This window comes from Callorhinus ursinus, unplaced genomic scaffold (assembly GCF_003265705.2).
Source record: "Callorhinus ursinus isolate GAN/ISIS: 27379988/994484 unplaced genomic scaffold, GSC_fseal_2.0 scaffold12, whole genome shotgun sequence".
Taxonomy (NCBI): Eukaryota; Metazoa; Chordata; class Mammalia; order Carnivora; family Otariidae; genus Callorhinus; species Callorhinus ursinus.
The window spans coordinates 79,533,396-79,560,734 of NW_027397074.1; the positions used below are offsets into that span (position 1 = coordinate 79,533,396).

At 50.1% G+C, this 27,339-nt stretch overlaps 2 protein-coding genes across 10 annotated transcripts; one reads left to right on the forward strand and one right to left on the reverse strand.

Annotated features, from left to right (window-relative positions):
* The first annotated feature begins 4,235 nt into the window (after positions 1-4,235).
* LLCFC1 (LLLL and CFNLAS motif containing 1) lies at positions 4,236-5,638 on the forward strand. The gene is made up of 2 exons (XM_073898625.1): positions 4,236-4,493; positions 5,075-5,638. The coding sequence occupies exons 1-2, from the start codon at positions 4,337-4,339 to the stop codon at positions 5,251-5,253; spliced, it is 336 nt and encodes a 111-aa protein (XP_073754726.1). The 5' UTR covers positions 4,236-4,336; the 3' UTR covers positions 5,254-5,638.
* Positions 5,639-5,860: 222 nt separating this feature from the next.
* On the reverse strand, positions 5,861-25,371 carry KEL (Kell metallo-endopeptidase (Kell blood group)). 9 transcript variants are annotated; one of them, XM_025854906.2, is made up of 20 exons: positions 25,208-25,371; positions 24,795-24,882; positions 24,343-24,490; positions 23,869-24,045; positions 22,233-22,357; positions 21,870-21,891; positions 21,745-21,793; positions 18,527-18,605; positions 18,239-18,319; positions 17,860-18,008; positions 16,696-16,825; positions 10,261-10,371; positions 9,013-9,111; positions 8,683-8,760; positions 8,146-8,246; positions 7,862-7,972; positions 7,652-7,719; positions 7,269-7,438; positions 6,835-6,930; positions 5,861-6,139 (listed from the first exon to the last, which is right to left on the reverse strand). In XM_025854906.2, exons 2-20 carry the CDS (start codon positions 24,834-24,836, stop codon positions 5,978-5,980), a joined length of 1,998 nt encoding a protein of 665 aa, XP_025710691.1. In that variant the 5' UTR covers positions 24,837-24,882; positions 25,208-25,371; the 3' UTR covers positions 5,861-5,977. The 9 variants fall into 9 exon arrangements, with proteins under 9 accessions (XP_025710691.1, XP_025710688.1, XP_025710687.1 ...); XM_025854903.2 differs by having other exon boundaries at positions 18,239-18,427; positions 25,208-25,370; XM_025854902.2 differs by having other exon boundaries at positions 18,239-18,427; positions 18,527-18,589; positions 21,745-21,891; positions 24,795-24,877; positions 25,208-25,370.
* Positions 25,372-27,339: the final 1,968 nt, after the last annotated feature.

Below are 27,339 nucleotides of genomic sequence, written 5' to 3' on the forward strand. Positions count from 1 at the left end.
TCCTTTCAGGCACTGGCAGGTTAGGGAATGTGGTAAAAGGAGCCAGTCTGGGACTCCTCAACTGAGGAGGAGGCGGAGTCTGTTTGGGGTTGGGACTGAGAGTCTATCTCCTGTGTGACTTGTGTATGCAGCGTGCGGTTTGTGGGTGGGGTGTATGTGTGTGTGTGTGTGTGTGTGTGTGTCTGTGCGCGCGCGCGCATGCATGCCTGCATGCACCAAGGGGACTGGGGGCCCTGCCAAGAGAAAGCAGCTTTACCTGGAGGAGGAGGAGCTCTTTCTAGAGAGCCCCTGGGGCACAGAACCTGCCCTAGAGCTGGGAGGGGAGAGGGAAGGGATCTTCGTTCCTGGCAGTGGGCTGGGGTCCGAAGTGAGACAGGGGAAGGTGAGGGAGGGTGAGACAATGGAAAATAGAGGGGGAGCAAGGATGGAGCCCAGAAGGTGGGCCCCACAAGCAAGGTGAGCACTTACTGGGATACAGGGCGGTAAGAAAGTGAAGCCCTCCAGCTCAGCCATCAGGCAGGTCCTGGTTTGAATTCTGGCTCTTGGCCCTTATAGATCAGTTAGGTGAGCTTTCTGCGCTTCAGTCTTCCAGTCTGTAGAATCACGTCAATAATTGTACTGTCTCATGGAAGTGTCCCTTAAAGCATGATCATAAGAGCTCAGGGACTGTTGGTTCTCCTTCCACAGATAGGCTCCAAGCCCCAAGGGGCTGCCTCTCCATGTTGTGGTTGTCTCTGTCCTCAACCCTACAGCCAGCCTCCTGGAGGCTTCTGGGCCACCGTCCTCTGTCTTCCCTCCCAGCCTCATGGATCCCCAGTCAGGGGAGGCCCCAGAGGTGGAACCATAGGAGCCGAGTCAAGGTGGTGGATGGAGAAATCTTGGGACTTTCTCCGGGAATGAGTAGGCAGGAAGATTGAGGACAGAAGACCTCGTGTTGTTTTCCGATAGGATGGGGTCCATTTTTCTTCGGATTGTAAATGCATTTATTGAATTGGAGTCATTCAGGAGGCCAGGGAGGTACGTGGGAATAGGTTGGGGGCTCTCTTTATATTCTAATGAGGAGACAGAGCACAGAGGGGGAGGGTGATATCCCATGGCTAGTAGCAAAACTAGAACTGGCATTAAAGTTGGAAATTTAGCTCCAAATCATCTGCCACAACCTGTTGTTTCTTGGGAAACTTCTGCCTGCACAGATGTGAGAGACTTGGGGGGACACAGGCTGGGACCCTTCCCCTTGGGGGTCTTCAGGAGCAGGGGACCCCCCCTTCTTTTAGTGTCAGATTGAAGGATGGACAAAATGACTTTTAGAGGAGAACTGAAAGGAGACAAATAAGGAAAGGAAGAGATGCCAGAGACAGGAGGAAGCACGCTCTCACCCAGGGAGTGGGGAGATGCCAGCCGGGAAGGGGGAGGCGGTCACCTTGTAGGGCAGTTTTCTGCTTTGCTGGGGACTGGGGTGGTGTGGGATGGTAATGGCCTCTGAAGCCTTGGGACTTCCAGTCTAAGGAGATGGACGGAGCGATAAGGTTGAGGTGGGGGTTGTAGATGCACTGATAAGCAGGGGGCTGGCAGAGAAAGGAGCACCTGCCTGCTGAGGCAACACTCAAACCATAAAGCTAATCCTGGAGGCGGTGGGGGCGGGGAGGGGCTGGCCCGGTCAGAGCCGCACAGAGCAGGTGCGGGGAGGGGGGGCTCGCTACCAAGGGCTTTGTCCTTGGGTCTGGGGTGGGGAAAAGAGGGGGGCCCAGGAACGGGCCCCCACTCTGGGTTTCCACCCTCTCACTTGCCCAGGCCCACTGCACGGGGCCACTTCTATGTGGATAGTTTTTGATAAAGACAGTACAGTACTGTAAACATATTTTCTCTTCCATACGATCTTCTTAACAATTTTCTCTAGTTTACTAGAAAAGTACAATATCTAATACATATAGCATACAAAATATGTGTTAGTTGACAGTTTGTGTTTTTGGTAAGGCTTGCAGTCAACAGTAGGCTATGAGTAGTTAAGTTTGGGGGAGTCCAAAGTTACACTGGGATTTTTGACTGCGTGGGGGATCAACTCTACTGCTTCATCTTTAAGGAGTTCCTTGCTCTCCTCTGGCTTCCTCCCTTCACTCCTCCGCCCTGGTCACACCCCCTACCACAACTATTTCTCCCTCCTTCCTTCTCATGCTCCCTCAGCCTTCTGTGGACACAAACACCTAGGACCCCTCTCCCTCAGGTAGCAGCTTCCCTGCAGTCGCAGGAGACTCAGTGATGGCCAAAGAGCCCCTCATTACACTGTCAGGCCCCAGAGCCCCTTGGCACCAAACCAGTCAGACCTCATGTTCTGATGTGATGAGGAGAAAGAAAATGAATCATACCTGGGTTTTATTTTCTAGGAAATACTCTCCCACTCCATGTACCCACAGCCATGTTGGGAAAGGTTTTAAATACCACGCTTTAAAACATTAATAGTGATTTTCACTGAATGGTGGAATTACTAGCCCTTTTTGCTTTTCCTACTTTTAAATACTTTTATAATAAAAACAATTACATTCCTGCAGGATTTATCTCTTCCAGCACAGGGAATGGGGCAGGTGGGTAGTGAGGAAATGTGAGGAATGGTGGTCAGTACAACCCAGTTCTTTCCACACCAGCCTGCCCCACCCCTAGCCACCCTCCCTATCGATATGCACAGAGCCTGAGAGGGCTTCTCTTTTTGCTGGGAACCAAGAGGCTCCTCCCCCAAAGTAACCAGATTAGTGATTTTTTTTTTTTTCCACCCAAGCATTGTTTCCTGGACCTGAAGGTCAATGAGTGCAAGGTAGGGGTGAGCAGGGTCACTTGCTTCCTTGAATCTTTCTTCTCCCACCAGCAAGTGACCTCCTGTACCACTACCCAGTCACCACGTCACCTGGCCTGGATCAGCAGGAAGAAAACAAGAGGCAATGAGAGCCTCCAGGTGAGCTCATCTGCCAGCAGGCGTCCATCTGTGGGAAGGAGTCTCCACTTGCACTCCCATGTCTATGGGTACACATTTCTGTGCATGGCCCAGCCCCTGCATTTGGTGGTTCACTCAGGTGTGGGATGCATGGGCTCCAGGAGTGGTGTGAGCTGGTTGTGATAGCTCAGGTGTGCCTGCAGTCTTCTCCCACCTGCCCCAGCACCCTTCCTGTAGCTCATGGCCTGCACTGGTTTCTGGTTGTCCAGGCAGATCTTTATCCTAACTCCCAAGCTCACCCCACCCCACCCCATCCCAACCATCTCTGCTCCAGGAGGTAATTAGGCACAGCCCATTACTGCCAACACATCTGTGCTCACCAGGTCCATGGGCATGGCGGGCCTGGGGCACTGAGGCAGGTTTCTTGAGATCTGTTGTTTGGGATCCTCGCCTCTCTGCCACACTGGTTCTTCTCTAAAGACTCTACTTCCATCGAGCAAGGAGTTTAGAGAATGAGCCTCTGAGAAGTTTTTCTTTGTATCTGAGAATAATAAGAGGCTATAAAACTAGAGAAGCGGGGTGTCGGTCTACCAGTACAAGAGGGCAAAGGCTCAGGGAGAGGAAAGTCTAGGGGAGGGTGAGGGATGAGGGAATGCTTTCTGCTTGGGTGCAGGGGACCCTGTGCTGTCTCTCACACACGCACGCGTGCGCATGCTCACACATGCGCACACACACACACACACACCATGTACACTTTCCTCCCGCTCCACCTGTGCCCTTCCACCTCCCTCATTTTTGATGGGCCTGAGTTTCATGTACAGCCCAGGGCTTGAGGATCTGATATTTTCACATCTGCTGTGGGCGTCAGCCTCCACAAGCCACTTTCCTTGGAGAAAGGCCACATGGAAGAGAGAAAGAGGTGATGTCTAGAATGTCTAGAAAAGGGGTGGTCAAGAGCCCTGCTCTACCCTATTGTCTTGGTGATGCGAAGGGCAAGAGTCATGTCTTTTGGGAAGCTTGGCTTCCTCATCTGTATAATGGGTATGATGATCCTATGACTTTGAGTCCGGTTGATATGTGGCTCTCATGACAAAATGGATGTGAAAGTACTTGGCAAACTCTTCAGTCATTTGGTTGCTCTCCACAGGATGACCCACTACAATCATCCTAGAAGCCTCTGCCGTCTGCTGCTGGCTACTCACCACTCTCTTGCCTGACAATGGAACTCTCTAATGACCTGAATGAGGGGCAGTCCCATGGCTGTGATGTCACAAAGCTCATGAAGTCAGAGGTCCTATGGAAGGGAAGGGAAGAAAGCGGTGCTGGGAAGTGGTAAGGGCTGGAACAGGGGCAGGGGAGGGAGGCGGGGGAGCTGGCTGGGCACTGCGGAATAGGGAAGGCCAAAGGCAGCCAATGGGCAGGCCCATGACTTTCCTAGACTCCCAGCTCTGCAGGGCAGCATTCCTGGCCACCATCCTGCTGCTGCTGCTGCGGGTCAAGGGAGTGAAGCCTCAGAAAGGCAGCCTGGACCCCAACGAGAGGAGTCAGAATGAGAAGATACCCTCTACAGGTAGGTAGAGAAGAGAGGATGGCATCTGGAGCTAAGGATCAGATCTCTTTGGAGTCAGTCCCCTACTACTTCTCAGGCTGGAGTGAAACCTGAGATAGGTTTGGGTTGCGGGAGACAAGCCCTAGCCCCCTATTATTGTAGTGTGAAAGGGTCAGGGAAAGGGTTTAGAGCAGGGTTCTTGGCCAGGGCCATATTCAGGGGCACACCACAGGCTAGCCAAAAGTGCATGCATCTTGTGTGTGTATAGGCACAGGTGCATTTGTCTGGGAAGAGTCTCTGGTTTCCGTCCTTCCCCAAGGTGGTCCCTCCATCTCTGAATGGTGTAATGCGATTTGGAGGAGACAGTTTGAAGTGGAAATGGGATGTGTGTGCTGTGGTTGAACACAGATGGGAAGAGACCTCTAGATGGAGCATTGGCCTCCTTGGTCCAGGACAGGGTCTGCACAACGGGGCTAAAAGCCCCAGGCCCTAACTTCTTCCCAGATTCTCCAACTTTGTCCCATTTCTGGCACAGGTTGGGGTCGGGGTAGGGGCAGGTTAGGATCAGCCCCCTCAGTGCCTTCCCCTCTCCCTTGTTCCAGACCAGGATCAAGAGCACTTTGAAGAGCACTTTGTGGCCTCCTCAGTGGGTGAGATGTGGCAGACTGTGGACATGGCCCAGCAGGAAGATGACAAGACATCAAACACTGCAGCTCTTCGTGACCACCTATTGGACCTAGCCTTCTGCTTCAATATGGCCAGCATCATGGTTTTTTTATGAGGGACATTGAGGCTGAAGTGGGGGCCTGGTTCCTGGATGAGGACCTGGATATCTACCTCCGCTTCATGATAGCTTACTGACCCTCTCTCCTCACTGGGCTCCAGGTCACTGCTCCCACGGGAGGCATATGCATGGCTTCCTGCCTCTGGCCAGTGGCTCTTCACCTCAGGATGCAGCGTCCGAGAGACCCTGGTGCTGGCCTTCCAGCCACCCAGCGCCACAGCCTCACCGCCTCCCCACCCTCTGAGCTCCATCTCCCAGGTCCTGAGACACCAGGCCCCTGCACTTCTCCCTCCCACACCTCTCCTGGCTCTGCTCGGGAGAGCACATTGGGGCAAGGGGGCAGCAACAATCAAAGTAATAACAGTAAAATCCTGAAAACACATGGGGGCAGCTCTCTGAAATTTAACTGAAGCCCTTGTGTCTCACACTGGTCCGTTTGACTGCCGGACCTGTGGCCCACTGACCTTTCGACCCACTAGTTCACCAATCATTGGTTCTCTCCTCTTCTTGTGTCTCTGGAACTCTCTCGGCCTTTTCTCCTCTTATCTTTTCTGACTTCTAGGCATGGAACATATCAAGAAAGAGTCATTAAGAGACAGGCAGATGCCAAGTGCCAGCTTTTATTTTTGGAAGGGAAGGAGAAAGGAGATTATCGCCTGATCCCATGGCTGGAGCAGGGAGATGTTGTGACATCTGAATTGAAGTCTCTGTGGAAGCCAGGTTACCAGAGTTGGCAGCGGCTGGAGGGATTCATGAGGGCACCCTGTGGACAGTGGAAATGTCTGGCAAAGGCTGGGGTGTTGCTGAGGGGCCCGTGGACTCGAAGGGTGGGCGGGCTGTGAGGATCCTGGGGCTCCTGGGTGCCAGGCTCCCTACACATCACCTGTGGAGAAAGAGAGGTGTGCCTGGGGTAAGGAGAAAGGCAGAATCGTAGGGAAGGTCAGGGTCAGTAGGACAAGGCCGAACAATGCCAGGATGGTGACCGAAGACAGCAGACAGAGATGAGAGCAGGGGTCAGGCCACACATTTGTCCGTCACTTAATCTGGCAGGAGGCGTGTGAGGGAGGGCCTGGGCTGTGCAGTCAGACCATTTGTCAGTGACTGAGAGGTGGGGTTTCTTGGAAAAACTCTGTGAGGGGGTCTTTCAGTATATTGAGGAATTGGGAGCAATGTCTTGGTGGGGGAGCATATGGTACTTAGGGGGTGCTGTCAGGTGAGGACCACACCTGGGGGTGAGGTCTCCGAGAAGGAATGTGGTCTAGAGACCATCTGTGGGAGGCTCGGTTTTGAGAAGAAATGAGAGAAGAAAAAGTTGGGCTCATCTCAGAGAGGGATTTGGCAGTAGAGTTTTTTTTTTCTTTATTTGAAGGGGGTGCTGAATTTGGTAGAAGAATTTATAGTAATATGAAAAGATGGCCCCAGGTGGTAGGTATGAAAGGATGGCAGTGGGGACTTCTGTGGCAGAGATTTGGGGCTGTTTGGGAGAAGACATTTCAGGGAGGAGTCTTCTTTAAGTGTCAGCAGTAGGATACTTCTCTGACATGGAGCGAGCCGTGGAGGGAGGTGGCAGCAACCTACCTGGGCATAGCTTCGGAAGAAGAGTTGCTGAGGACTGAGGCCCAGGTTCGGCAGGATGGTCTCCCCATGGTTCCATAACAGCCTCTTGCTGTATGCCTGGATATGGGGGTGGGACGGTGAGTAGCCCTTAGACTCCAGACCCATGGCCATTTGCAAGTCTGCTGCCCTACACACAACACCCAAAACCAGTCTGTGGCCCTTTTGCCCAAATTCTGCACAGACACACTGGTCTAAGCCAGGGGAGGAAAAAAAAATCTATAGATCTTACATACTTGTGAGAGATCTATGGATATCCTAGAAAAGAGGGATCTGTGGGGTGGGAGGGGGATCCCCATCTGTTCCGTGGGGAAATGAAGGCTTTACAACTATGTTTGCATGAGGGATGGTAGAAGGAATGGCTATTAACAGATCCTGGCTCCTGGGATGGGAGTTACCTGTAGTGCAATGGCCAGCCCCCCAGTGTCTGCAGCATTCTCCAGGAATGTCCGAGAGCCATTGAAGGAGGTTCCACTGGGTAACGGAATGGTCTCATAGTGGTGTGTCAGGCACAGCAGCGCCCCCTGTAGGGCACGGGTGTCACAGGCTGGGCAGCCCCCAGGGAGTACTGTTGAAAATGGGGCCAGGTAAAGAAATAGTGAGGCGCCATGTAAGGATGAGGACAAGGGGCTACCACAGACTGGGCTGGCCCCCAGAAGCATTGCAGAGGATTCAGAACTGTCCCATCTGGAGCCCTCCCTTTCTCCTCCTCTTGGCCTCTTTTGGGGCCTTCACCTGGGTTCCCAATGGCCCCACCTCCCAATGGCCCACTGTTACCCACAGAGCTGGTAGAAGATGTGCAACAGCTCATGGGCCATAATGCTGCCAGCAGCGCCAAAGTTCACGGCTCTGGGGAGAGAGAGGTTTGTCTTACTCCCAGAGTCCTACCAAGTTTTTGACTCCAGTCCTCCGACCACAAGTCCCATCCATCATAACATCTGTCCATCATGCTTGGGAAATCCCCTGCCCACCCTCAGGGAATGGCCCCTACCTGGGGTAGCCAGGGTGGAAGAATGGTGGTTGGAGGAGTCCAGCTGGGAAGACCACCACATGGTCAGGTATTGAATAATAAGCATTGACCCCCCAGGGGGACACCTGCCACCTATGGGAAGAGCACATATGAACACTAGCTGCATCATTTATGGTCCCGCCCACCAGACATGAAGTCCCACTCAACTTCTGTCACTGTTCCTGTATCCCCAAGCCCTCATCTTTGCTGCTAATCTTGAATGGGTATCTCTGAGATGCAGGGTCTGTGTCCCCTTGCTCTTATACCTGTGGTAGGGGAAAGACTGCAAGAAGCTCTGGACAATTCTAGCTCGGAGGGATCGGACACAGCTCAGGAAGGACTGTAGGTAGCTGGGTCCAAGCTGTATCTGGGAGGAAGCAGGAGGTGACTCAGATATACAGAGACAAATACAGATACCCTCTGACACACCCTGATGGGTACATCTGAACATAGACAGATAAGCCCCAACACACAGACATCCAGACTACAGTGGACAGCAGCACAATGACACCACCACATGTCAGAGCAGACAGGCTTCACATGAATCAGTGCACAGATAAACACACTCAGGCAAGTCACAAGAATGCATGTATACATGCGTGCACACACACTCAGCGTGACCTGAAAAGGTTCTGTTCTTCTGCTGGCAAGACCCACAGTGTGGATATTCACCCATAAAACCCAGCCAACACCAGGGCAAGGAAGGGGTTGGTTAGGATTGCCCCAGGTAAACAGATTGTCTGCCACTCAGGCGGGTCAGGGGGCTGAGGACTAATGAGGAGCTGGCAAGGGCAGGGACCCACATCGTTGTATTCCTGTCTGGCCAGTGATGGCTCCAGGGCCCATTCTGGGGCCCCCATCTTCACCTGCAGTTGGGTGACCTGGGGAGAGACACAAAATGTAGAAGAAACCTACCTACTCCAAGTCTATCAGAGGGAATTTCTCAGGCTCACTGCCCTGGTCCCACCTTTTATATTGTCACCAGGGTGTGTGTGTGTGCAGCATATTGGTGTTTACACTTGCCATGTGTCCTTGTGCCTTTGCACTGTCCTCCCACCGGTGTGATCTCTGGATCCAATACTCAATTCCACCCCTTCTGACTCCCGACTCCTGTCTTTCACTCCTGAGCTTACCCTGTTCTGGGCCTCCTTCCGGGTCTTCTCATCCATCCAGGGAATCCTTCTGAGGCGGCTGATGAGGGCATTCTTGATTGCAGTGAATAGTTCCATGGCCTGTGAAGGGGCCAGTTTAGAGAAATAGGATCAGGGTTGGCCTCAGTCTGGGGTCCTGCCCACTGGGCCTTTGGGAAGGGCGTTGGCCCCAAGGAGCTACCAGAGAAGGGGAAAGATCTCTGAGAGAGAAAGTAGGAATATTTACTAGGTGACTAGAAACAGAGCACAGAGATCTGTGGGGACAGAAAGGAGGTGCCACGCACAGAAAGGGAGGATGGGAGCTGGTCCCTCCTGAGGTCAACAGGGGAGACAGTTCCTTTCCGTGGAGAGATCTCAGCTTGTCAGGGGAAGGAGACACCATTGGCCTTACCCTTGACCAGGCAATCCACTCAGAAAGCAGAGGGAGGAAGAGGACCATCATTCCCTTCTCTGCTCTTCAGGGCCCTTGTCCTCACACTCTCTTTATTAAGGCCTGCATTTCCTCTCTCTGTCTTGCTGGGCATTTCAGCTTTCCAACAAGCTAAAGTCTTCCCAGCTTCACAACAGACTGTGTGGTTACTGCTTTCCCAGCCATCTACCATCTTGTTTGTATCCTTTCTTGATAGAGGTAAATGGATGACGATATCAAAAACCTGAGCTCAAATCCTGACTCTACTATTTGGCAGCCGATCTTGGGCAAGTTACTTAACCTCTATGTGCTTCAGTTCTCTCTTCTCTAAAATTAGGATGATACTAGTCATTAAAGTAGTTCATGCAAAGTGCTTACAAGAGTATCAGCCACATGGTAGGCACTCAAAGACTACTCAGTACTCATTTACTTGCACTTTTTAAGATTGTATCATTCCATTCTCCTGCCGTTTCCTGTGTTGTTAAAAAATCATAGATAAACAGGGAGTAGCCTTAAAGGCCATGGAGTTCAATTTTCTCATTTTATGGTTGAAGAAACACAAGAGCCTCAAAGTTAGGTAACTTGTCCAAATTCCGTGCATGTTGTGCACACTTGTTTCCCATAGCAAAACTATGCAAACCCTAGGGATGCAGCCTGGCCTCCTTTGACTTCTCTCTCATAGTGCTCTCTCTCTCTCTCTGTGACTGCCTGACTCCCCGACCATCCAGACCATTGAGTAGGACACAGTCAATAGAATTAAGAGAGAATGATTGGGTGGGAAGGGGTGGAGGGACATGGGCTGGGGAAGAGCCCTCACATACAGCACTTTGGGTGCTCGGGCTGAAGGCCTCACGGACAAACAAGGCTGCCAGGGTAGGCTCGAAGAAGGTTCCTGTCTCCTCCACACACTTCATCCATCGAGGGCGGGAAGGCTACGGAGACAAAGATGGAACGAATGGCTCCCGTCAAGCATTCTTCCTCATCCATCTCCCCAGGCCTATCTTGTCTAGACCTTTCCCCCCAGAGGAGGCTCTCTTCCTTGTCTTTCTGGGTTTGTCTCACTTTGCTCTATCATCCTTTTTGGTGATACACAGGGGGCTATTACCACTTGGTAATAAAAAGGGCTATGTCCTCCAGGATTAGTCTCGTGAGCTTGAATTGGGCAGATAATCCTTATTTATTGACTACTGAATCTGAAAGCAAGTCCTCTCAGAGGTACCCTTCTGGAGGACAGAAAGGCTCCTGGATAGGAGAGGACTACATACCAAACCTCTCACCTCAGCAAGTCTGTTGGCCACCTAGTCCCCACCCGCCACATGCACCACGCTGGTAGCCCAGTAAAGGCTGCCACCCTCCCATATTAAAATGGAAATTGGAGAAGGTAATTCCTCTCTCCTTTCTGCCACCCTCCCCCACTCTCCAAATGGTTATCGTGGATCATCTGGTAGGACTTTGTCTTACAAAGAAGAAAACGATCAGAGTGAAAATGGGTTTTAGACACCATATTGTTTGGTAAGAGAAGGGGAAAAAAGAAAAGACTAAACCCGTGAATTCAGAGAGCTAAGAAACTTTTGGCCAAATCAGGGAAAAGAGGATGAGATGAAGGACATATTATCAACTTCAAAGGCAGACAGATGGTTAGACAAAAACTCAGTAGGGTCTTGGCAACTGGGGTGTTCTTAGTATGGGAACAGAAAAAATGAGCAACACAAGAGAGATGCTGGGGAGGTGTCTGTGGTCGGTGTGGATGGCTTTGAGGAGCTGACCATGAAGTGGGCCCAGAGATGACACAAGGCTGACTGAGAAACATGCTGATGGGGCCGAGGGTGAGAGAGCTGGCCTAGGGGAAGTTTGATCTGGGACTCTGGAAAAATAGCTAATATGCTAATTGGGGGTAAGTGGGATGAAGTCACAAGACTTCATTCCTGTAACTTATTTACTCCTCACAGATCTCCTCACAGGGAAGGTAGTTAGGTTGCCACTATGCTTTCTGGTGCCAAGATTGGAGAGAGAGTTTAAGGGGCTTCTCACAAGAGAGGAAACAAAAAGGGAAGGCCAGTATTGTTGTCATTGAAGAAGACACTTCTGCGCCTGCCTGTTCTGACGTTCACAATCTTGAAGGTTGCCCCAGACCTGGTTGCCCACATTTGTTTGTTCTTGTTCCCTCTTGTGAGGACAAGGACTCAGCCACTTTCTGTAGTGTATTGGTTGCTGCTCTAAAACACAAATGTGCACAGCAAAGATGAATTGAAAGAGAACCTGGATCTGACAGCCATGACTGGGTCAAGGGCAGGCTCTGCTGGCCACCTTCAGTGTCTGTCCATCCCCCACAGTCCTCCTGATCACATGCCTGGATCTAAGACTGACTTTCATCAGGCTGTTGGCGGTGGGTTGAGGGGGAGGTAGGGCCCCCCCCGCCCCGGGCAGCAGCAAACACATCAGCCTTGAGCTTGGTAGTGTGATCTGCCTGCTCTTTCTATAACTCCTGGTTCTTGAGTTGTTTTCTGATCCCTTTTGCTAATGCCTGCCCATTTTTCCAACAGCTTTCGCCTCCGCCGTGCCTGTCCCCATAGCCCGGGCCGCATCAGGCTCTGACTTGGTTACTGGAGAGCATAGATGCCACCTCAGACTACCCATTGCTAACCCCTGTGAAACTCTGGGATTCTTTTGGTCACAGTTGTGCTGGTCACATCTCCAATGAGCAGGAAAATAACTTCCAGAATCTATAAATAAATGTAGTCTTGGGTGGAAGTTGACAGGTTATATATTCCTCTACTAGGGGTTCTGAGTATCTGAGCTGTCTTTTAAGACATGGAATGACAGAGCATATCATATATATTAAAAATAGAGAAAAAGAGGGGCCCCTGGGTGGCTCAGGTGATTCTTGATTTCAGCTCAGGTTCATGAGATAAGGTTCTGCCCTGGGCATGGAGCCTGCTTAAGATTTTCTCTCTTCCTATCCCTCTGCCCCTCTCCCTCACTCTCTCTCATGTGTGCTCCCTCTCTCTAAAAGAGAGAGAGAGAGAGAGAAAGAAAGAAATATAGGGGTAAAAATCATTGCCAAAATATAAAAGATGAAAGAAATGCTTCAAACTCAAGATAATGAAGCCCAGTAGATTAATTTTAGGGAACAGAAGACAAGTTGCAGATATAACCTTAGAACCACATAAATATTTAAGAAATAATAGAAATCAGAAAAAAATTCTAGGACTCTGGAGGGAAGCACAAATTTTCTTAATTTGCCGTAGAGGGAAAGTAAATTTTAGAGATTACAGGTCAGCCAGGAATCCTTAATGTTAATTTCGACACCAAATTCTAGAATGAGTCATTAAACAGATCATTTCTGAACACTTGAGAAACAGCATGTAACTACTAAGGGATCCGCTGAGGATCACTGAGGACAAATAATGCCAAAATAATAACAATTTTTCTGGTTAAAATCTTCACCAAACTTGGATAACCCAGAGACCAGGAGTCACAGACTCGGATACGGGCCACGTGGTGGCGTAACTGAGAAGCAGCGTCAGACCCACGGGGCACAGAGGGACAAGGGTCAATGGGCAGAACACACCCAGGCTGAATAGAGCTGCTTCACTCAGCCCCTGTCATTTGTGACCCCTGAAGAACGTTAGCCCAGTGCTGCCTACACTTTACGTTTACCACACTCGCACACAAAAATGCTGGAGATGTGACTGTTGGCGTGCAATCTCCTAATTTTTAACTGTTGGTGATTAGCTAAAAGTTTGTCAAAAGCTTTAAGGCCAAGAAAACACGTCAATTGGCCAGATTCATCCTCAAGGAACCACCATGATACTATCCCTGAACGGAGAATTCAACATTTACTAAATGTGGATTATTAAAACCCCTGCCCTTTGGTTACAGGAGCTGTCCACGGGAGAGTAAAACTTGTCCTGCCTCCCCCACTACATTGCTTGGGAGACCAGGTGAAACACCACATTGAAAGCACTTTGTAAACCTTAATGTACTCCCTCACTGTGTTGCCATTTGTTTCATGGAGGCATTTGGTAAAGCCATAAACTAAGTCCTTGTGAATGAGATGCAAAAATCTGTGTTGGAAGGTAGTGTCATTTGTGTGACGTCTTAGCTGGCTGAACCACAATGAAACCTCAGTGACTAATGACTCCAAGTCCGCATGAGCTTCCCTGACCATCCTACCAAAAACTGCAACACGCTCCCCACCTAGCATGCCATCTCGCCCTTTCCCGGTTTCTTTCTCCGTAACACTAATAGCCACTGAACATATTTTATTTACTTAGTTTATTGTCTTTCTTCCTTCATCAGAATATCAGTGTCTGAGGGCAGGAGCTGTTGTCTTTTGTTCGTGTGGTATCCCAAGTGCAGAGAGAAGTGTCTGGCACATAGTAGGTGCTCAGTAAACATTTTTGTTGCATAAATGAATGGATGAATTTAATGCTAGGTCTTCAATGACCTGACATGCTGTTCTTCCTTCTTTGGGATTTTAATCATAGTCCAGATGAAGATACACTAAACAAAACTGCAAATGACCAACAGTGGGAAGGGAAAGGTAATACAACAGAGGACTGGAACAAAGGCTAAAATTACCTGAACAAGTCAGGATGTTGGGATGAATAAAAAGAGTTCATTCCACAGGTACAAATGTGACCTTCTGCTTTTACTTCCCCAAATTCAGCTTCTCAAGTTTAATAAGAGAAAGACCTGGCTTAATGGCCATTTCACTGACTGCATATTCAAAATTATTCAACAAAATATCACCAGATAATGAGATACAGTATTTCTGAATTAGGACGCTATAAATTAGAATTCATTCCAAAGAATATGGATAGAAATCTGCAATTAATAACCATTGGGTAGGACTATGAATTTTGGTCAAATCAAGGCCGGCGCCTTGGCCATGTCTGACTCTCCTCTCCTCATGGCACACATCCATCAGAGAGCCTGTTGCTTACCTTCAAAATATGTTCTTTTGAAACATAAAACAGATCAATCTTTCTGTAGGCCTCCCTCCATTTCATGCCGAGAAAAGCCAAGGCCGGCCAGTGGCCTACTGGGCCCTGGAGGGCCCCCTCCATCCCTCTCTGATTTCCTCCCTTTGGCTCTCTGTGCCAGCAGAAGCAGGCAGAAACTTCCACGCATGCCTCATCATCTCTTCTCAGCCAGAGCTACAGGGGGATCCCCCACGTGGCCCCAAAGTTTAGCCAGCTTACTCCATGCCTTGTCCCAAAGAAATGATGTCCCTTTCTTTGCCAGAAAACCCTTTCAACTCTCTAGATAACTGCCTCTGTCCTACTTCCAGCACAGAGATCCCACTGCCATTCAAACCCTCCCTCAGGTCTCCCTCTTGGGAACGCTGAGTGTTTGTTGTGTGAGCCAGAGTCTTTCTGGAACGCAGCTACACCCATTCATTTACTCCGCGTGTAGCTGCTTTTGTGCTACAAGGACAGAGCTGGCTGGTTGCAACACAGACCATATGGGCCACAAAACCAAAAGTATTTACTATCTTGACCTTTGTAGGAAGAATTTTCCAACCCATTTTCTGTTTTCCTACCCACTTATTTCTCAATCCTGCATAGTATGTAATTAAAAACGTGGCCTCCTGAGGTGGACAGGTCTGTTTTGGGGTCTGTTTCGGGGTCTGTTTCTTCACTAAATGAGCTGTGTGGTCTGCGGAAATTTACTTGCCCTTTCTGAGGACCTCAGAGTGTTTCTGGAGGGTTAAATAAAAGCACCCACGCTAAGAGTTCCAAGCAGTGCCTGACATACAGTAACATTCACTGTTCATTAGCTATTACTCTATTTGTTGGTAGAACTTGACTCAGCTTTCAAGCCCAAGGACAGCTATAATCCAATGGGTATAAGAGGATGGACAAATTGGATATAAAGGAGGTATGTAAGTATATAAAGGATGGCAACTTTAGCAATTTGTAAGTCTTTTAAGTTCTTCAAGTGTGATTTCAGTATCGGCACACTTACATCCTTCAAGAAGTGCCATCAGACCATGGTTCTGGGATTGACAGGAAGCTGTTTGTTGCCAGGGATTTTGTAGCAATGCCAACTAAGAGGAGTTGGAGCTCTGTCTGCTTCATCTGTGTCAAGAGAAAGGCTGGGTAGAAGCTTCTTGGGGACTTGCCCACCTGAGTGAAAGTCCTAAAAAGGAGTGTTTTGTTTTGTTTTGTTTTATTCTTACCACAGCGATCAAGCACAGACCCTCAAGCCAGACTACCAGAGTTCAAATCCTAGCTCTACCAACTTACTAGCTATAATACCCTGAGCAAGTTACTTAGCTTTTGTAGCTTAATTTCCCCTTCATAAAACAGCAATAAATGATATGCCTACCTGATGAAATTCTTCAGAGGATTAAATCAGTTCATACATATCTAAAAGGTTTAGAAAAATATCTCACTCCCAATACTCAATAATGACATCGCAGTCCCTATGCATACATTTTCCCTCTCTGAATTCCACAGATGCTTCAGGTCACCAAAGCAGTGAGTTTCTCCAAGCCACAGAAAGGGTACACTAAAATGACTAAGAAAAAGAAACCGCAGTGATTTTCAAGACTACACTGAGGCCTTGACTGAAGTTGGAGCATATCGAATGTTCTAGATACCTTTGCTTGCATTTGGACGTGTCTAACCTAGGGTTTCAAAGTTCTTGGTAAAGGAGTGTCTCCACATTTTATGTGACATAGGAGACCTGGGTTAGTGTGTTTGCTACACAGACACCACCTCAGATATATCGGGATCTGGACCACGAAGCCCATCTCATGGCCCAACAGATCCCACTAGATGTCAGAGATGAACTCTTTGTGAAGCGCATTTGAACATCAAACACTGGAATCACGTAGATAGAGGAAAGGCCACTGCCTGTTACTCATGTCTTGCATCCCAGTGAATCCTAAGCTTTAGGTCCACGTCCTTAAATCACAGAGCTCTGGATAACTAGGCAAATAGTTTAAAGTTCATAATAAAGGAAAAGCAATTGTTGATCATTGTAGAGTCTTATATTTACACCTTAATACTCAGCCAAAGGCCATAAAAGTAGCCAGATGCGTGTAAATGTCTGGTACCTGGCATCTCAGTCCTCAATATAACTACTGTATGCCCAACCTGTCTGCTTCTATAGAAACACCAGACATTGAAGGGCACTGCCCTCATGCCCTTTCCCTGGGAGAGATATGCCAACATTTATCCCTCAAAATGTCAAATGCTCCTTTAGCCCCCATTCTGGGAAAATTCATCCCCTCCTCTCCTCACCATGGGTGGTCTTTCGGTCAGCTCCCCCAGTTTCTGGATCAACGATCTGCGTGCCTCCTGGAATTTACTGTCCAGGGCTGGAGAAAGGGTCCTCACCAGCCCCAAGATCATGTGGCTCTGCAGAAAGTCTCTGCGGAGGGAAAAGAGACGGACACATACACCCAGGGCTCTGCGGGTGCCTCGAGAACAGCCTCCCCTTGTGTAGTCACCGTGATACTCCCGGGGGATGGCCCTTCTCTTCTATATCTATAGAAAATAAGGGTTTGACCTTGGAATAAGTTAAGAAGAGCTTTTCTTGGTGTGAGCTGGAGAATGGTAGTAGAAGGAACTAGATGCAGAGGTGGCTTCTCAAGTTGCAGGGAGTGAAGGGTGTGAGCTAGAGGAAGACTGGACTTAAAGAATTTAACCAACAGATTTGTCTACTTCCATAACCAAGAAATCTCAGTTCACTTTACATCTGATTTGTAACCTTACAAAAACTTGCTCACACCCACAAGAATGGTCCTTAGCTTCCTTCACAAAGAATTTCTAGAATTTGCTGCCACTGAGTTACTCTGAAGAAGGGCCTTGAGCCCGAGCCCTTGGAAGGAAGCTGCTGTCTTCGGGTAGGGGCCACCCGGGCACTGGGGATGGCAGCCCAACACAGACCCTTACCCACAAGGACCTCAGAATCCTCTCACAGCTGAGAAATGGCCTCTCCTCCAGCTTTCCCCCCAGAGAATCCCCAGCCTTCACCTCATCCATCCACTGGCCTCATGTGCCTCCACCTCCTGCCCACACCTCCCAGCTGCTGACAAGACACAAATGACTTCCCTGTCCCTAGTGATTGACCATCTGGCATCTCCTATAGCTTAGAGGCTCTTCACAGGCTGGGTTCTACTCCCAGCAAACCCTGTATCTTTCTGGGCACTTGTATTCCTCATTTCATGTGTGTTTTCCCTTTCCCGTGCCCCCTAAACATCTCATATTTCCTGTTCCCTCCATTCCCTCTTGGGCCATCCACCCCAACCCTTCTCTAACCTTTTGTGTCCGAGGATCCCTTCCATCTTCCTGGGAGGACCTTATCAGCATGCATTTTCCATAATCATCTTTGTCCCTGAGGCCTCTGGGTCCTCAGACCTTTTCCATTGCCCTTATACTTCCCCGATCCCACCTGAGGCAAACCTGTGTTTCGACAGCTGCTCTTCCACCAGTTGAGACATGTTTTTCAAATATTCCAGGTCATGGACCAAGAGGAGCTGGGAGGAGCTCAAGGGCATTGGCGTGAATGTCGCTTGCAAGCAGGACAACCAGTCGATGGCAGGGGCCATTTCCTTAGAGGAGGGACACAAAGGCTGAGGGGGATGGGATGAAGGAGAGGAGGTTTCCCCTCCCTCAGGGTTTGACAGGGAGTGGGGAGGGGGGTTTTGGGGGAAAGGGATGGAACCAGGAAAGTTGGGATGGGAAGGAATTAGGGAATGAGGAGAAAGGAGATCAGGAGAATAAGAAAGTTTAGGAGGGAAGCCCTCCTGCCCATCCCCCTCCAGTCCCCAGTTCAAGGCACCTGCAGCTGGTCAATAGTGACCATCTGGAAGAGCTTTCCCTGTGCCCGCCGCTGCTCCAGGGGCCTCAGAAACTGAAACAGCTGCGAGGTAATGGAGATGGACAGGAAGGCATGTTCTTGCACCTTGTTTGGTTCTCCTCCCAGCAAGGTTCCCAGCTGGTTCAGATAAGTCACGTATTCCCGCACAATCTGGGGGAGGGGCAACCTCAGTCACAGCCACCAGAGGCCCCTGCCTTTCTCTGAGCATCAGAGGTCAGGACCTGACCTTTGTGCATAGAGCCATCTTACCTGAGCGTAGATCTTCTGTTCCTGCTCTTGCTTGAGGGGAACGTCAAACTCTGGCTGGTCTATCTGGACACAAGAGATACTGGAGAGAAGTAGGGAGCATGGAGGAAGGAGAGGACAGGTGTGGGGAGAAGGGGAATGTACCATGGAAGATGGCCTCAGGACACAGAGAAGGAGCAGAGAAGACAAAGAAAGGGAGGGATTGGGGCCAGGAGTGATGGGGGAAAAGAGTCTAGACATGGAAATGTCAAGACAGGGTGGTTATTTCAACCAGTTTGGGGGTGCTCAGCAAGAGAGAAGCATACTAATCCGTGTCCTGAAGGGAGCCATCCCCTGTGCTAGGGCCAGGTCTAGAGTTAAGGGGGTGAGAAACCGTCTCAGGTGCAAGATTTAAGAGGTACTGAAAATGGTAATCAAGATAAATATCCTAATTGGTATTTTTTTTAAATAAAAATCAATGCTAAAATCCATGCTGACTAAAATATCAAAGCTTTTTTCATTGTGGATTTTTTTCCTGAAAATCCAGTGTATTTTTTATCCATTTTGAAGAAAAATTAAAGATTTTTTTTTTAAAGTCTGCAATAAAATTTTGGTCCGTTTTGGGGAGAAATAATCTCTTCAAAAAATCCACAATGAACAAAAATTTGGTATTTTGTTTATCATGGATTTTTGCATTGGCTTTGATTTTTTAAAAAAATATTAAAATACTTATTTTGTTACTGTTTTTGGTATCCTCTTTGATTTTGCACACAGGTAAGTGACTCACTTACCTCATCTGCCCCACCTTAGTCCTGGCATGTCCTTTTTTTGTTTGTTTCTTTTTTTTTCTTTAAAGATGTTATTTATTTATTTATTTGACAGAGAGAGCGACAGCGAGAGCAGGAACACAAGCAGGGGGACTGGGAGAGGGAGAAGCAGGCCTCCCGCCGAGCAGGGAGCCCGATGTGGGACTCGATCCCAGGACCCCGGGATCACGACCCGAGCCGAAGGCAGACACTTAACGACTGAGCCGCCCAGGTGCCCAGTCCTGGCATGTCCTTGATTCTGTTCTGAAGATCTCTGCTCCCACACTTTGCCTTTTTCTGCTCCAACTTCAATAACCCGCTCCCACCTCGAGCTGTACACTTCCCCATCTTGAAAAATCTTTCACATGGCTGCTCTGTCACATTTTATGTCCACATTTTGAAGAACTAAAAGTCATCTATGTTTCTGCTTCAACCCCCTTGCCTTCCTCTCAAACTCTGTACCATCTGTCCATTTCCAAAACTGTTTTGATACTCTTTTCTAGAAGTTTCCCAATGGTGTCTTCTCATTCCTTATCTCTGAGCTCAGAAATCTCTGGAATCCATGGTGATCCATCCCTCCTGAGACGCTCCTCCCCTGTCCTCTGTGGCTCAGCCATACTGGTCTGACTCCCCCTCCCTGCCCCCAGACCCCTATGCGGGTGCTCCCTCCGCAGTCCATTCTACCTATTTTTCTCCTCAGAGTCCATCCAGTCTCCAGTTGGATGGTAACCACACTCCTCCCACTCACAGCACATCAAAACTCGGGTCATTTTCCAATTTCTCCATTTTCTGCATTTACATTCAGTCAGCCGCCAAGTCCTCTAGAAGCACCATGGACCATCACCACTGGGATGAAGTTGCCTAAATCTTCACGCCTGGCCTTTTCTTTCCATTTCAATTCCTCACAATCATCTCAGTTCAGAACCTCCAAATTTCTCATCTAGACTCCAACATCTCCGGGTTGACCTCTAAAATTGCTGCCTCTGCTTAAGTGCAATGCACAGCCGCCATCGTATTTGAAGGGACCCAGCAGCATTTTTTTTTTCTTCTGTTAAGTTGAAGTGATCATGTCCATCTGGCTTCTGAGGCCGGGAATAATCAGGCCTAACCTCAAGTCTTCAGTCTTGCTCCTATCGATCTCCCACCGCACCTCACCCCTCCCCCAAATCCTCTGTTCCACAAACCAGCCTTCTCACTGACCCCACAGAGGAGTCACACCATCCCAGCCTCTTCCCTTAGCTCAGGACTTTCCCGAAGCCCTCCTCATGCCCTTAGCTTCACCTGTGCAATTCAACCATGTTTCAAGGCTCAGCTCACATTCTCCGCTCTCTGAGCCATTCCTTAACCATTTCAGATCTTAACTGCTCCCTAAAGGCCACACCAGTTAAGCTCCTTTAGAGGAGCTTAAAGAACTACCCTTTAGAACAGAAATCTAGAATGCCTCATACTGATTAACAACAGCTTTTCTTGTATATTCATCCCCATATAGTTCTGTGGAATTCTTGAGAGCAGGAGCTAAATAGATGGCATGGCATTGCCTACCACAATACTGATAGCGTCAACATTTTTATTTATTTACTTGTTTAGCAAACACCTGCTGTGGGCCTCTGGCTGCCAGGCCCACTCCTAGATCCTGGGGAGCAGAGGTGAATAAGGTGTGGTCCTATTCTTCAGGGGCACATGGTCTTTAACACGGTGTTCCGTGATGAGAGTTTGGGAAGTGGGAGGACTGAGGGGTCTACCTAACCCATAACTAGGGTGTCAGTGAAGTCTACCTGGAAGAGATAAATATCAAACCCCAAATTTGAAAAATATGTAAGAGTTTTCCAGGCTGAGCTTGGGGGGTTGGGCAGTAGTGTTGCAAGCAAAAGGAGTCATACAGTCAAAGAATTGAGGAATATTCTTGAAGTTATGAGCGAGCGTGGCTTGAGGTTTAAGGGGGACAAGGGGTGGGGCTGGAGATAAGGCTGGAGAAGTGTGTAAGGGTCAGATCACGAAAGGACTTGCAATGCTTTGCTAAGGATGAAGAACTAGATCGTGATGACCTGGTAAGGCATTGGAGGCATTTAAACAGAGCCAATAGCATAATTAGCTCTTGGTTTAGAAAGGTCCCTCTAGCAAAAATGAAGAGTAGATAAGAGGAGAGCAATACTGGAGATAAGGGGGCTAATTAAGAGGCAGTAGGGATAATCCAGATAAACAGTGAGAAAGATAGGAACTACTTCTGTCTTCTCCGGACTGGCCCTACTGCTTCTTTCCCTAATTTCACCTAGTGTCCCTGGCTGTCACATCAATAATTTTCCCTCAAGATAGGGATCTTTCCCACATTGCACATTTGTCCTCTCTCTCCAGCCCCCAACCTTCCATTAGGAGATGCTAGGCTAGAATACGAGGCAGGCCCAGGTCTTACTGCATTTTTGCCAGTGCATCCCTCACCTGGATGACTGGCGTGTATGGAGGGGTTGGACGAGGTCGCAGATAGGCTCTGAAGAATGGAAAATAACCATACTGACTCATCAGAAGTCTCAGAGTTCGGTTAAAGTCTAAGGAAGTCCAATTACCGGAGATTCGCCAGCCTCCAAGCTGGGAAGCAGAGAGACAGGGTTCAGCATAGGGGCATGGCCTGGGACACCTGCCCCCACCCCCTTCCTCAGACAGCTGCTACTCCCCGACGGCTACTCTGAGTGCTTGGAGCCCTCCAGGCCCCACTTCCAGCCTCCTTTCTCTACCGCACCCAGGGTCCTCATGCTTCCAGAGGGTACTGCCATTTCCATCTCCCTCCTAGAACTTGGTGATCCCTAGGAAATAGACACCCGCCCCCCTTTCTAGAATAAAAAGGGGGTGGCAGCACTGAACACACATTGGTCCTATGTGTTATGTATCTAGAAATGCATTATGTATCTAGACCTGGCCCCGGGTCTCACCTCCTCAATGACTTGTCTGAGGGGGGCAGCCCCAGCAGCCTCGATGGCATCTGTGTCCATGCAGGAGCTGTAGAACTGGAAGGCTTTCTCCTCCCCAGAGCCCAGGTGCCAGGAACCTGGGGCTTCTAGAGAGGAAGCATGAGAAAATTAGAGGAGTAGAGAGCTGAACGGAGAAGGTGGGCGAGAAAGGGAGGACCCCCAGGGAAATGGAAGGAAGGGGAGGAACACAGGGATGCAGACAGGTGGGATGATGGGAGGGCTGGATCAGCTCGACGGGAGAACAAGTGCAGGGAGAGGGAGTGCGGGCAAGACTGAGAAAAACAAAGGGGACACGAAAGAGGATCAGGGAGGAGAAGACATGGAAAAGAAGGAAGAGACAAGAACGTCTAGGAGCACCTCTGGGAACAGGAGAAAGGGCGCAAAGGGAAGGCAGGAGGGAGGTGAGTGAAGAGATTAGAAAAATTGGGGAGACCAGAGAACATTGAGGGATTGGAGGGAGGAAAGCTCATCCGGAAAGCTTTAGCAAGGAGAAGAACAGGGTCCAGACCCTCTCTCAGGACCCCAGGAAACAAGCAAACACATGGCAACAACCTGAAGGCGAATGTTCTGGAATCAGCCACCCTGTAATGCCCAGCACCTGTCCCTCAGCCCCCGACACCCTTCACTCTCTCATGGGCGACAGCGTTCGTCCTGAGCACACATTTTCATCTCTGGGCCTTAACTGGAAGCATGGCCCCACTACCAAGGGAAGGCCTGCCTCCATTCTTTCTCCATCCATTGGAGGGCAGAGGGATACATTCGTGTGTCCCAAATTCCAGCGGATACCGCCGACACGCTCCCTCAGCTCCCTCGGCTTCCTGACACCGGAAATGTGTGCCTATTGTACCCCATCTTACTCTCCCATCCTCACCACCATCTTCCAACTTCCTGGGACCCACTTCCAACCTCCCGGACAGCCGCAGCTCCTCCCCTAGACTTTTCCTGTCAGTTCTTTGGTCTTCTCCACGCATAGCCTCTCTTGTACCACCACCGGGGCTTTAGGTGGGCCCTCTCCTCTGCCAGAACACCCTCTGCTCCCGTCTGGATCCATTCCCTGGCACACAGCCAGATACCCCCCCCCCAACTCCTCACCCCACTGGCCACATCATCCCAACCAGCCAGCCCCAGTGTGCCCGTTTTTCCAGTCGAGCTTTCACACCAAGGTCCAAGGTTTGCATGGAGAACAGGAGATAATGGTGAGAGGGGGCCGGAAGTGCTGGGAAGGAGGGGATGACACTGACCACTGATGGGGCGCTGCAGGACAAGCAGAGTGGGGGGCTGGAGGCTGAGAGTGACGGACAGCATGAGCTTATGTGCAGCAGGTGTTGAGGGGACATGGGTGGGGAAGCTCCAAGGCACGGGAGAGAACTAGAACATTCAGGGGCAGTAACAAAGAAGGGGAGAGCTTGAAGAGAACTCGTAGTCCTGGGCAAGCAGGAAAGGAAAGATGATGAGAGGGACCAGAAGAGAAGTGGGGAGGTACTGAGGTGCAAGCTGCGGTGTCGGAGAAGCAAACCAGCTGTCCCACAAGCACACACGTTTGGGACAGCAAGATAGTTCTAGGCTCAGAGCCACCCACTTGCCCAGAGTGCCTCACCCAGTATTCTCCGAAGCCGGCTTTTGTTCTCCTCGGCAAGAGCCTGGAAGGAATAATCGGTCCCTTTGGCCTGTCCGCAGGCAAAACTGAAGAAATCGGTGCAGGGGGCCACACTGGTGTTTCCAGAGGCCAGGTAACGAGCCAGGAGATCCCAACACACAGGAGTCTTACAGGGGCCTGTGGGGAAAAGCTCAGAACTGGGAGAGGGAGGGAGGGAGAGAGAAAGGGACAGGGCTCCCCCAAGGGGCTGGGCAAAGGGAGGCCTGGTGAAGAAAGGGGAGAGGGGCCCTGTGAGAAGGACAGCACCAGGAGCAGGATGGGGAGGAAGTGGGGACGTGGGGAGGGAGGAGAGGGTCAGGCAGGACGAGTGGTGAGTACGTCCGCGGACACAAAGCCTCAGGATGACAGGCCGGTGGACGCTGCCCCTAATGAGGAAGGGCTGACTAGGTTGGGGGATTCCAGGATCTTGCTTACTAGGGCCACAGCTCCGGAAGATGTAGACCAAAAGCACAGAGAAACCAAGGAGCACACTGAAAAGCAGGCCTGCCGTTAGCACCCGCCTGACCACGGACCACTGTCCGCCAGGTTCAGTGGCAGTGGGCAGCCTTTCTTCTGGAGATCTCTGCGCCGGGAACCAGGAAGTGAAAGCCACAAGATGGAGGGGATTGGGAGAGAGGGGTGAGGAAGAGAAAGGGGAGAGGAGAGAGAAAGAAAAAGTTAGTGCCAGGGCCCCTTTGTAGAGGAGAATTATCTCCTCATTCTCCCTAAACCCAGCCCTATTTGGCCCCCTGAGAGATGTGCAAACAAGAAGTGCCACCTGTTCTGGGTAAGGACCAAGCAGGCTGCGAGGGCTGAGAGTTTGTGGGATGTTAGAGCTGGAAGGGATGTCATGCATCGGCCCCACAAGGGTCAAGGACGGCACTTACCTCCTGGTTCCACGGAGGTCTCATTCCACCTGCCCGGCTCATGCCCTCGGCCCGGGTCCTTCCTCACTCTGGTCTCCACCCTCCTGAACTGAGGAGGAGGGAGGGGAGAGAAGCTGGTTCAGGAAGGGGGTGCATTAAAGAGAGTTATATCAGGTCGTTTTGACGCTTCCTGTCACACAGGCGCTATCATCCAGGGCAGTGTTCCCAGACGGGCTTCAGAAGGGGCCCCTCCCCTGGATTCGCCCCTATTTTCCTCCCTCTCCGGATACCTCCCTCTCCTCTCCCATTTCTGCTCTCCAAGCCTCACATTCCCCCCTCTCTACTGCGGGGGCACAGCACTCGCACACAGGGCCATCCACCCCCACCCTGGCCATCTGACCCCAGAAGGGAACGGTTTTCTCCAGGGGACTTGCCGTCTGTCAGTCCTCCCTGGCTTCCAGAAGCTTCCTGCTTCTGCCCTAGGTGTTGAGTGTGAAAACAGGGGTTCAGGAAATGGCCTCCCTCCTACCCCGTCCCCAGTTCATTTGTCCTGGAGAAGGGGCACTTCTGCCACATGACGCTCCTGTCCCCATACCCATGCTATTGGCCTCTGGGTGGAGTCTGTTTATCAGTCCGGAGACACCCAGACCTCTCCTCCTCGTTTATCTCAGCTTCTCAGGGGAGGAGAAGGGAGGGAGTCTTCACTCCTCAAGCAATCTTGCTCTTGGGTGGCTCCTCTTGTCCTGCTCTGTGCCTTTGCTCAAAGGGTTTCTTTATTTCTGAAATATTCTTTCTCTACTCCTTTCTCCTATGATTGAAATCTCCCAGGTCCTTCAATTCTCAGGTAAATATCACCTTAGCCAGGAGCTCTCGCAGCTCCTGGGAATGCTTGATGGCTCTCAGGGTATGTCATAACTCCACTGTTTGCAGGCAAAGCAGTGCACAGCCAGGAGACCCTGATCTGCTAATTATTAGCCCTGTGACAATACACAAGCCACTTAAGTTCGCAAGCAGTTGAGAAAGTTTTATAATCCAGAAAATGAGTCTAATATTTGCCTTGCCCACCTTACAGGGCCTCATACCTTCTAGGAAGAATGAGGCATTACTGAGTCTTTCATTCTGTGTTCTTTTCCACACAGATGCATCTTCATCTCCCTAGTGATTGCAAATCTTTAGTGGCAGGGACGGTGTCCCTTTTTCCTTCCTATCAACCTAAGATGCTTTATAAAGATTTGTAGGAATTAATTGCATTCCAAGCCAGAAACTCTCTTTCCCACAGCATACTGAGGTCTCCCCCGCATGTGCTCGCAGTGAGCACGTTTCTGAGAGAAGGTATTTCACCTCTGTCCCTTGTTTTCCCAACCCAGGCAAAAGAGGATAGTCGCACTAATGGTACCTCAGCAGTATTTCCTGCCCACATCAGTGCTGCGCTATGGCGCATTCGTCGGGATGGAGGTAAGGCTCCCCGCCAATGGTTCGTGAAGTAGAACAAAGCTAACATGCCTATGGAGGCCATATTATAGAGTATCAGGAAAGTCATGAAGAAAAGTCCGGACTTTGGGCATCACAAAAGGAGAGATTGAAATTTTCTGAGGAAGAGTGTAATGTGATGAAAATAGTAGCCATGTAAACCTGGGGTGGTATTGGGGATCTGGATTGATAAGATGAGAGACAAGAGACACACTGGTACTTGGGTGGTACAGGAATAAGAAGCGAAGGCTTGGCCCAGGTTGACAGTGGAGGGGATGTAAACACATGGGCAGAGAAGCTTTATGGGAGGGAAGAAAGTCATGGAAGCTGATGGAGTCGGGGAGGAGGGAGGGAGTGTAACAGTCACAGATGGGCTTCATAGTTTTTTTCTGGATGACCAAGAAAGTGGCGATGCTGGTGGTAGAAAGTGGAATTGTGGTTAAGGGCTGCTGTAGGAATCATCTTGAGACCAAAATGATGACTTGGGATTTTAGAGGTTTTCGGTCTGTTTGGATGCAAATCAATTGTACCTTCTTTTTGATCTCCCTTACCCCAGAGAATCAACCCTGAACTTCTAGCTTCCCTCACACCTATTCCCCTCCCCATGCCTCTCCTCCCCAGTCAAGCCCTCTGGGCTGATGTTTCTCTAGGAAAATGGTAGTAGGGACAATTCAGATTAGATAAGAGATGGTTGAGGCACAAGTATGCTGTGTTACATGAGCCCTGTGAACGACCACTGTGGCCTGGGCTTAGTGTCTCTCCTAGAGAAACTGAGCCAACCATGGACATATGGCAACAGGGTTGCCAGACCGCCCCTCCCCACCCTGCTGCCTCCTGGAGGCAAAGTTGCCTCTGTTCCGGGAGCTGCCTCAGGAGCATAACCCCCTTATCTCCCACGTCCTACTGTGTAGTGAGTCATCACCACCACCACCGCCGCCAGGCCCCGGCACCCCACACACCTCCAGTGCAGCTGTCACAACTGGCTGTAGGCATCCAGAGAGCCCCGGCTAGCAAAGCTAGCAACCACAGGCTCTCGGAGCAGGCTCATCTTGGCAGACACCGCCTCCTGGTAGCATTCAGTGTTCGGTGCGGTCTA

Excerpts from the sequence above, each read along its gene's own strand:
- LLCFC1 (XM_073898625.1), top strand. The coding sequence starts at position 4,337 with ATGGGCAGGCCCATGACTTTCCTAGACTCCCAGCTCTGCAGGGCAGCA. Across the intron at positions 4,494-5,074 it reads TGAGAAGATACCCTCTACAG|ACCAGGATCAAGAGCACTTT; the intron begins GTAGGTAGAGAA and ends CCCTTGTTCCAG.
- KEL (XM_025854902.2), bottom strand. The coding sequence starts at position 24,836 with ATGAGCCGGGCAGGTGGAATGAGACCTCCGTGGAACCAGGAG. Across the intron at positions 18,009-18,238 it reads TCACTATTGACCAGCTGCAG|GAAATGGCCCCTGCCATCGA; the intron begins GTGCCTTGAACT and ends CCCTCCTCTAAG. Across the intron at positions 7,439-7,651 it reads GCACATCTTCTACCAGCTCT|TACTCCCTGGGGGCTGCCCA; the intron begins GTGGGTAACAGT and ends CATTTTCAACAG.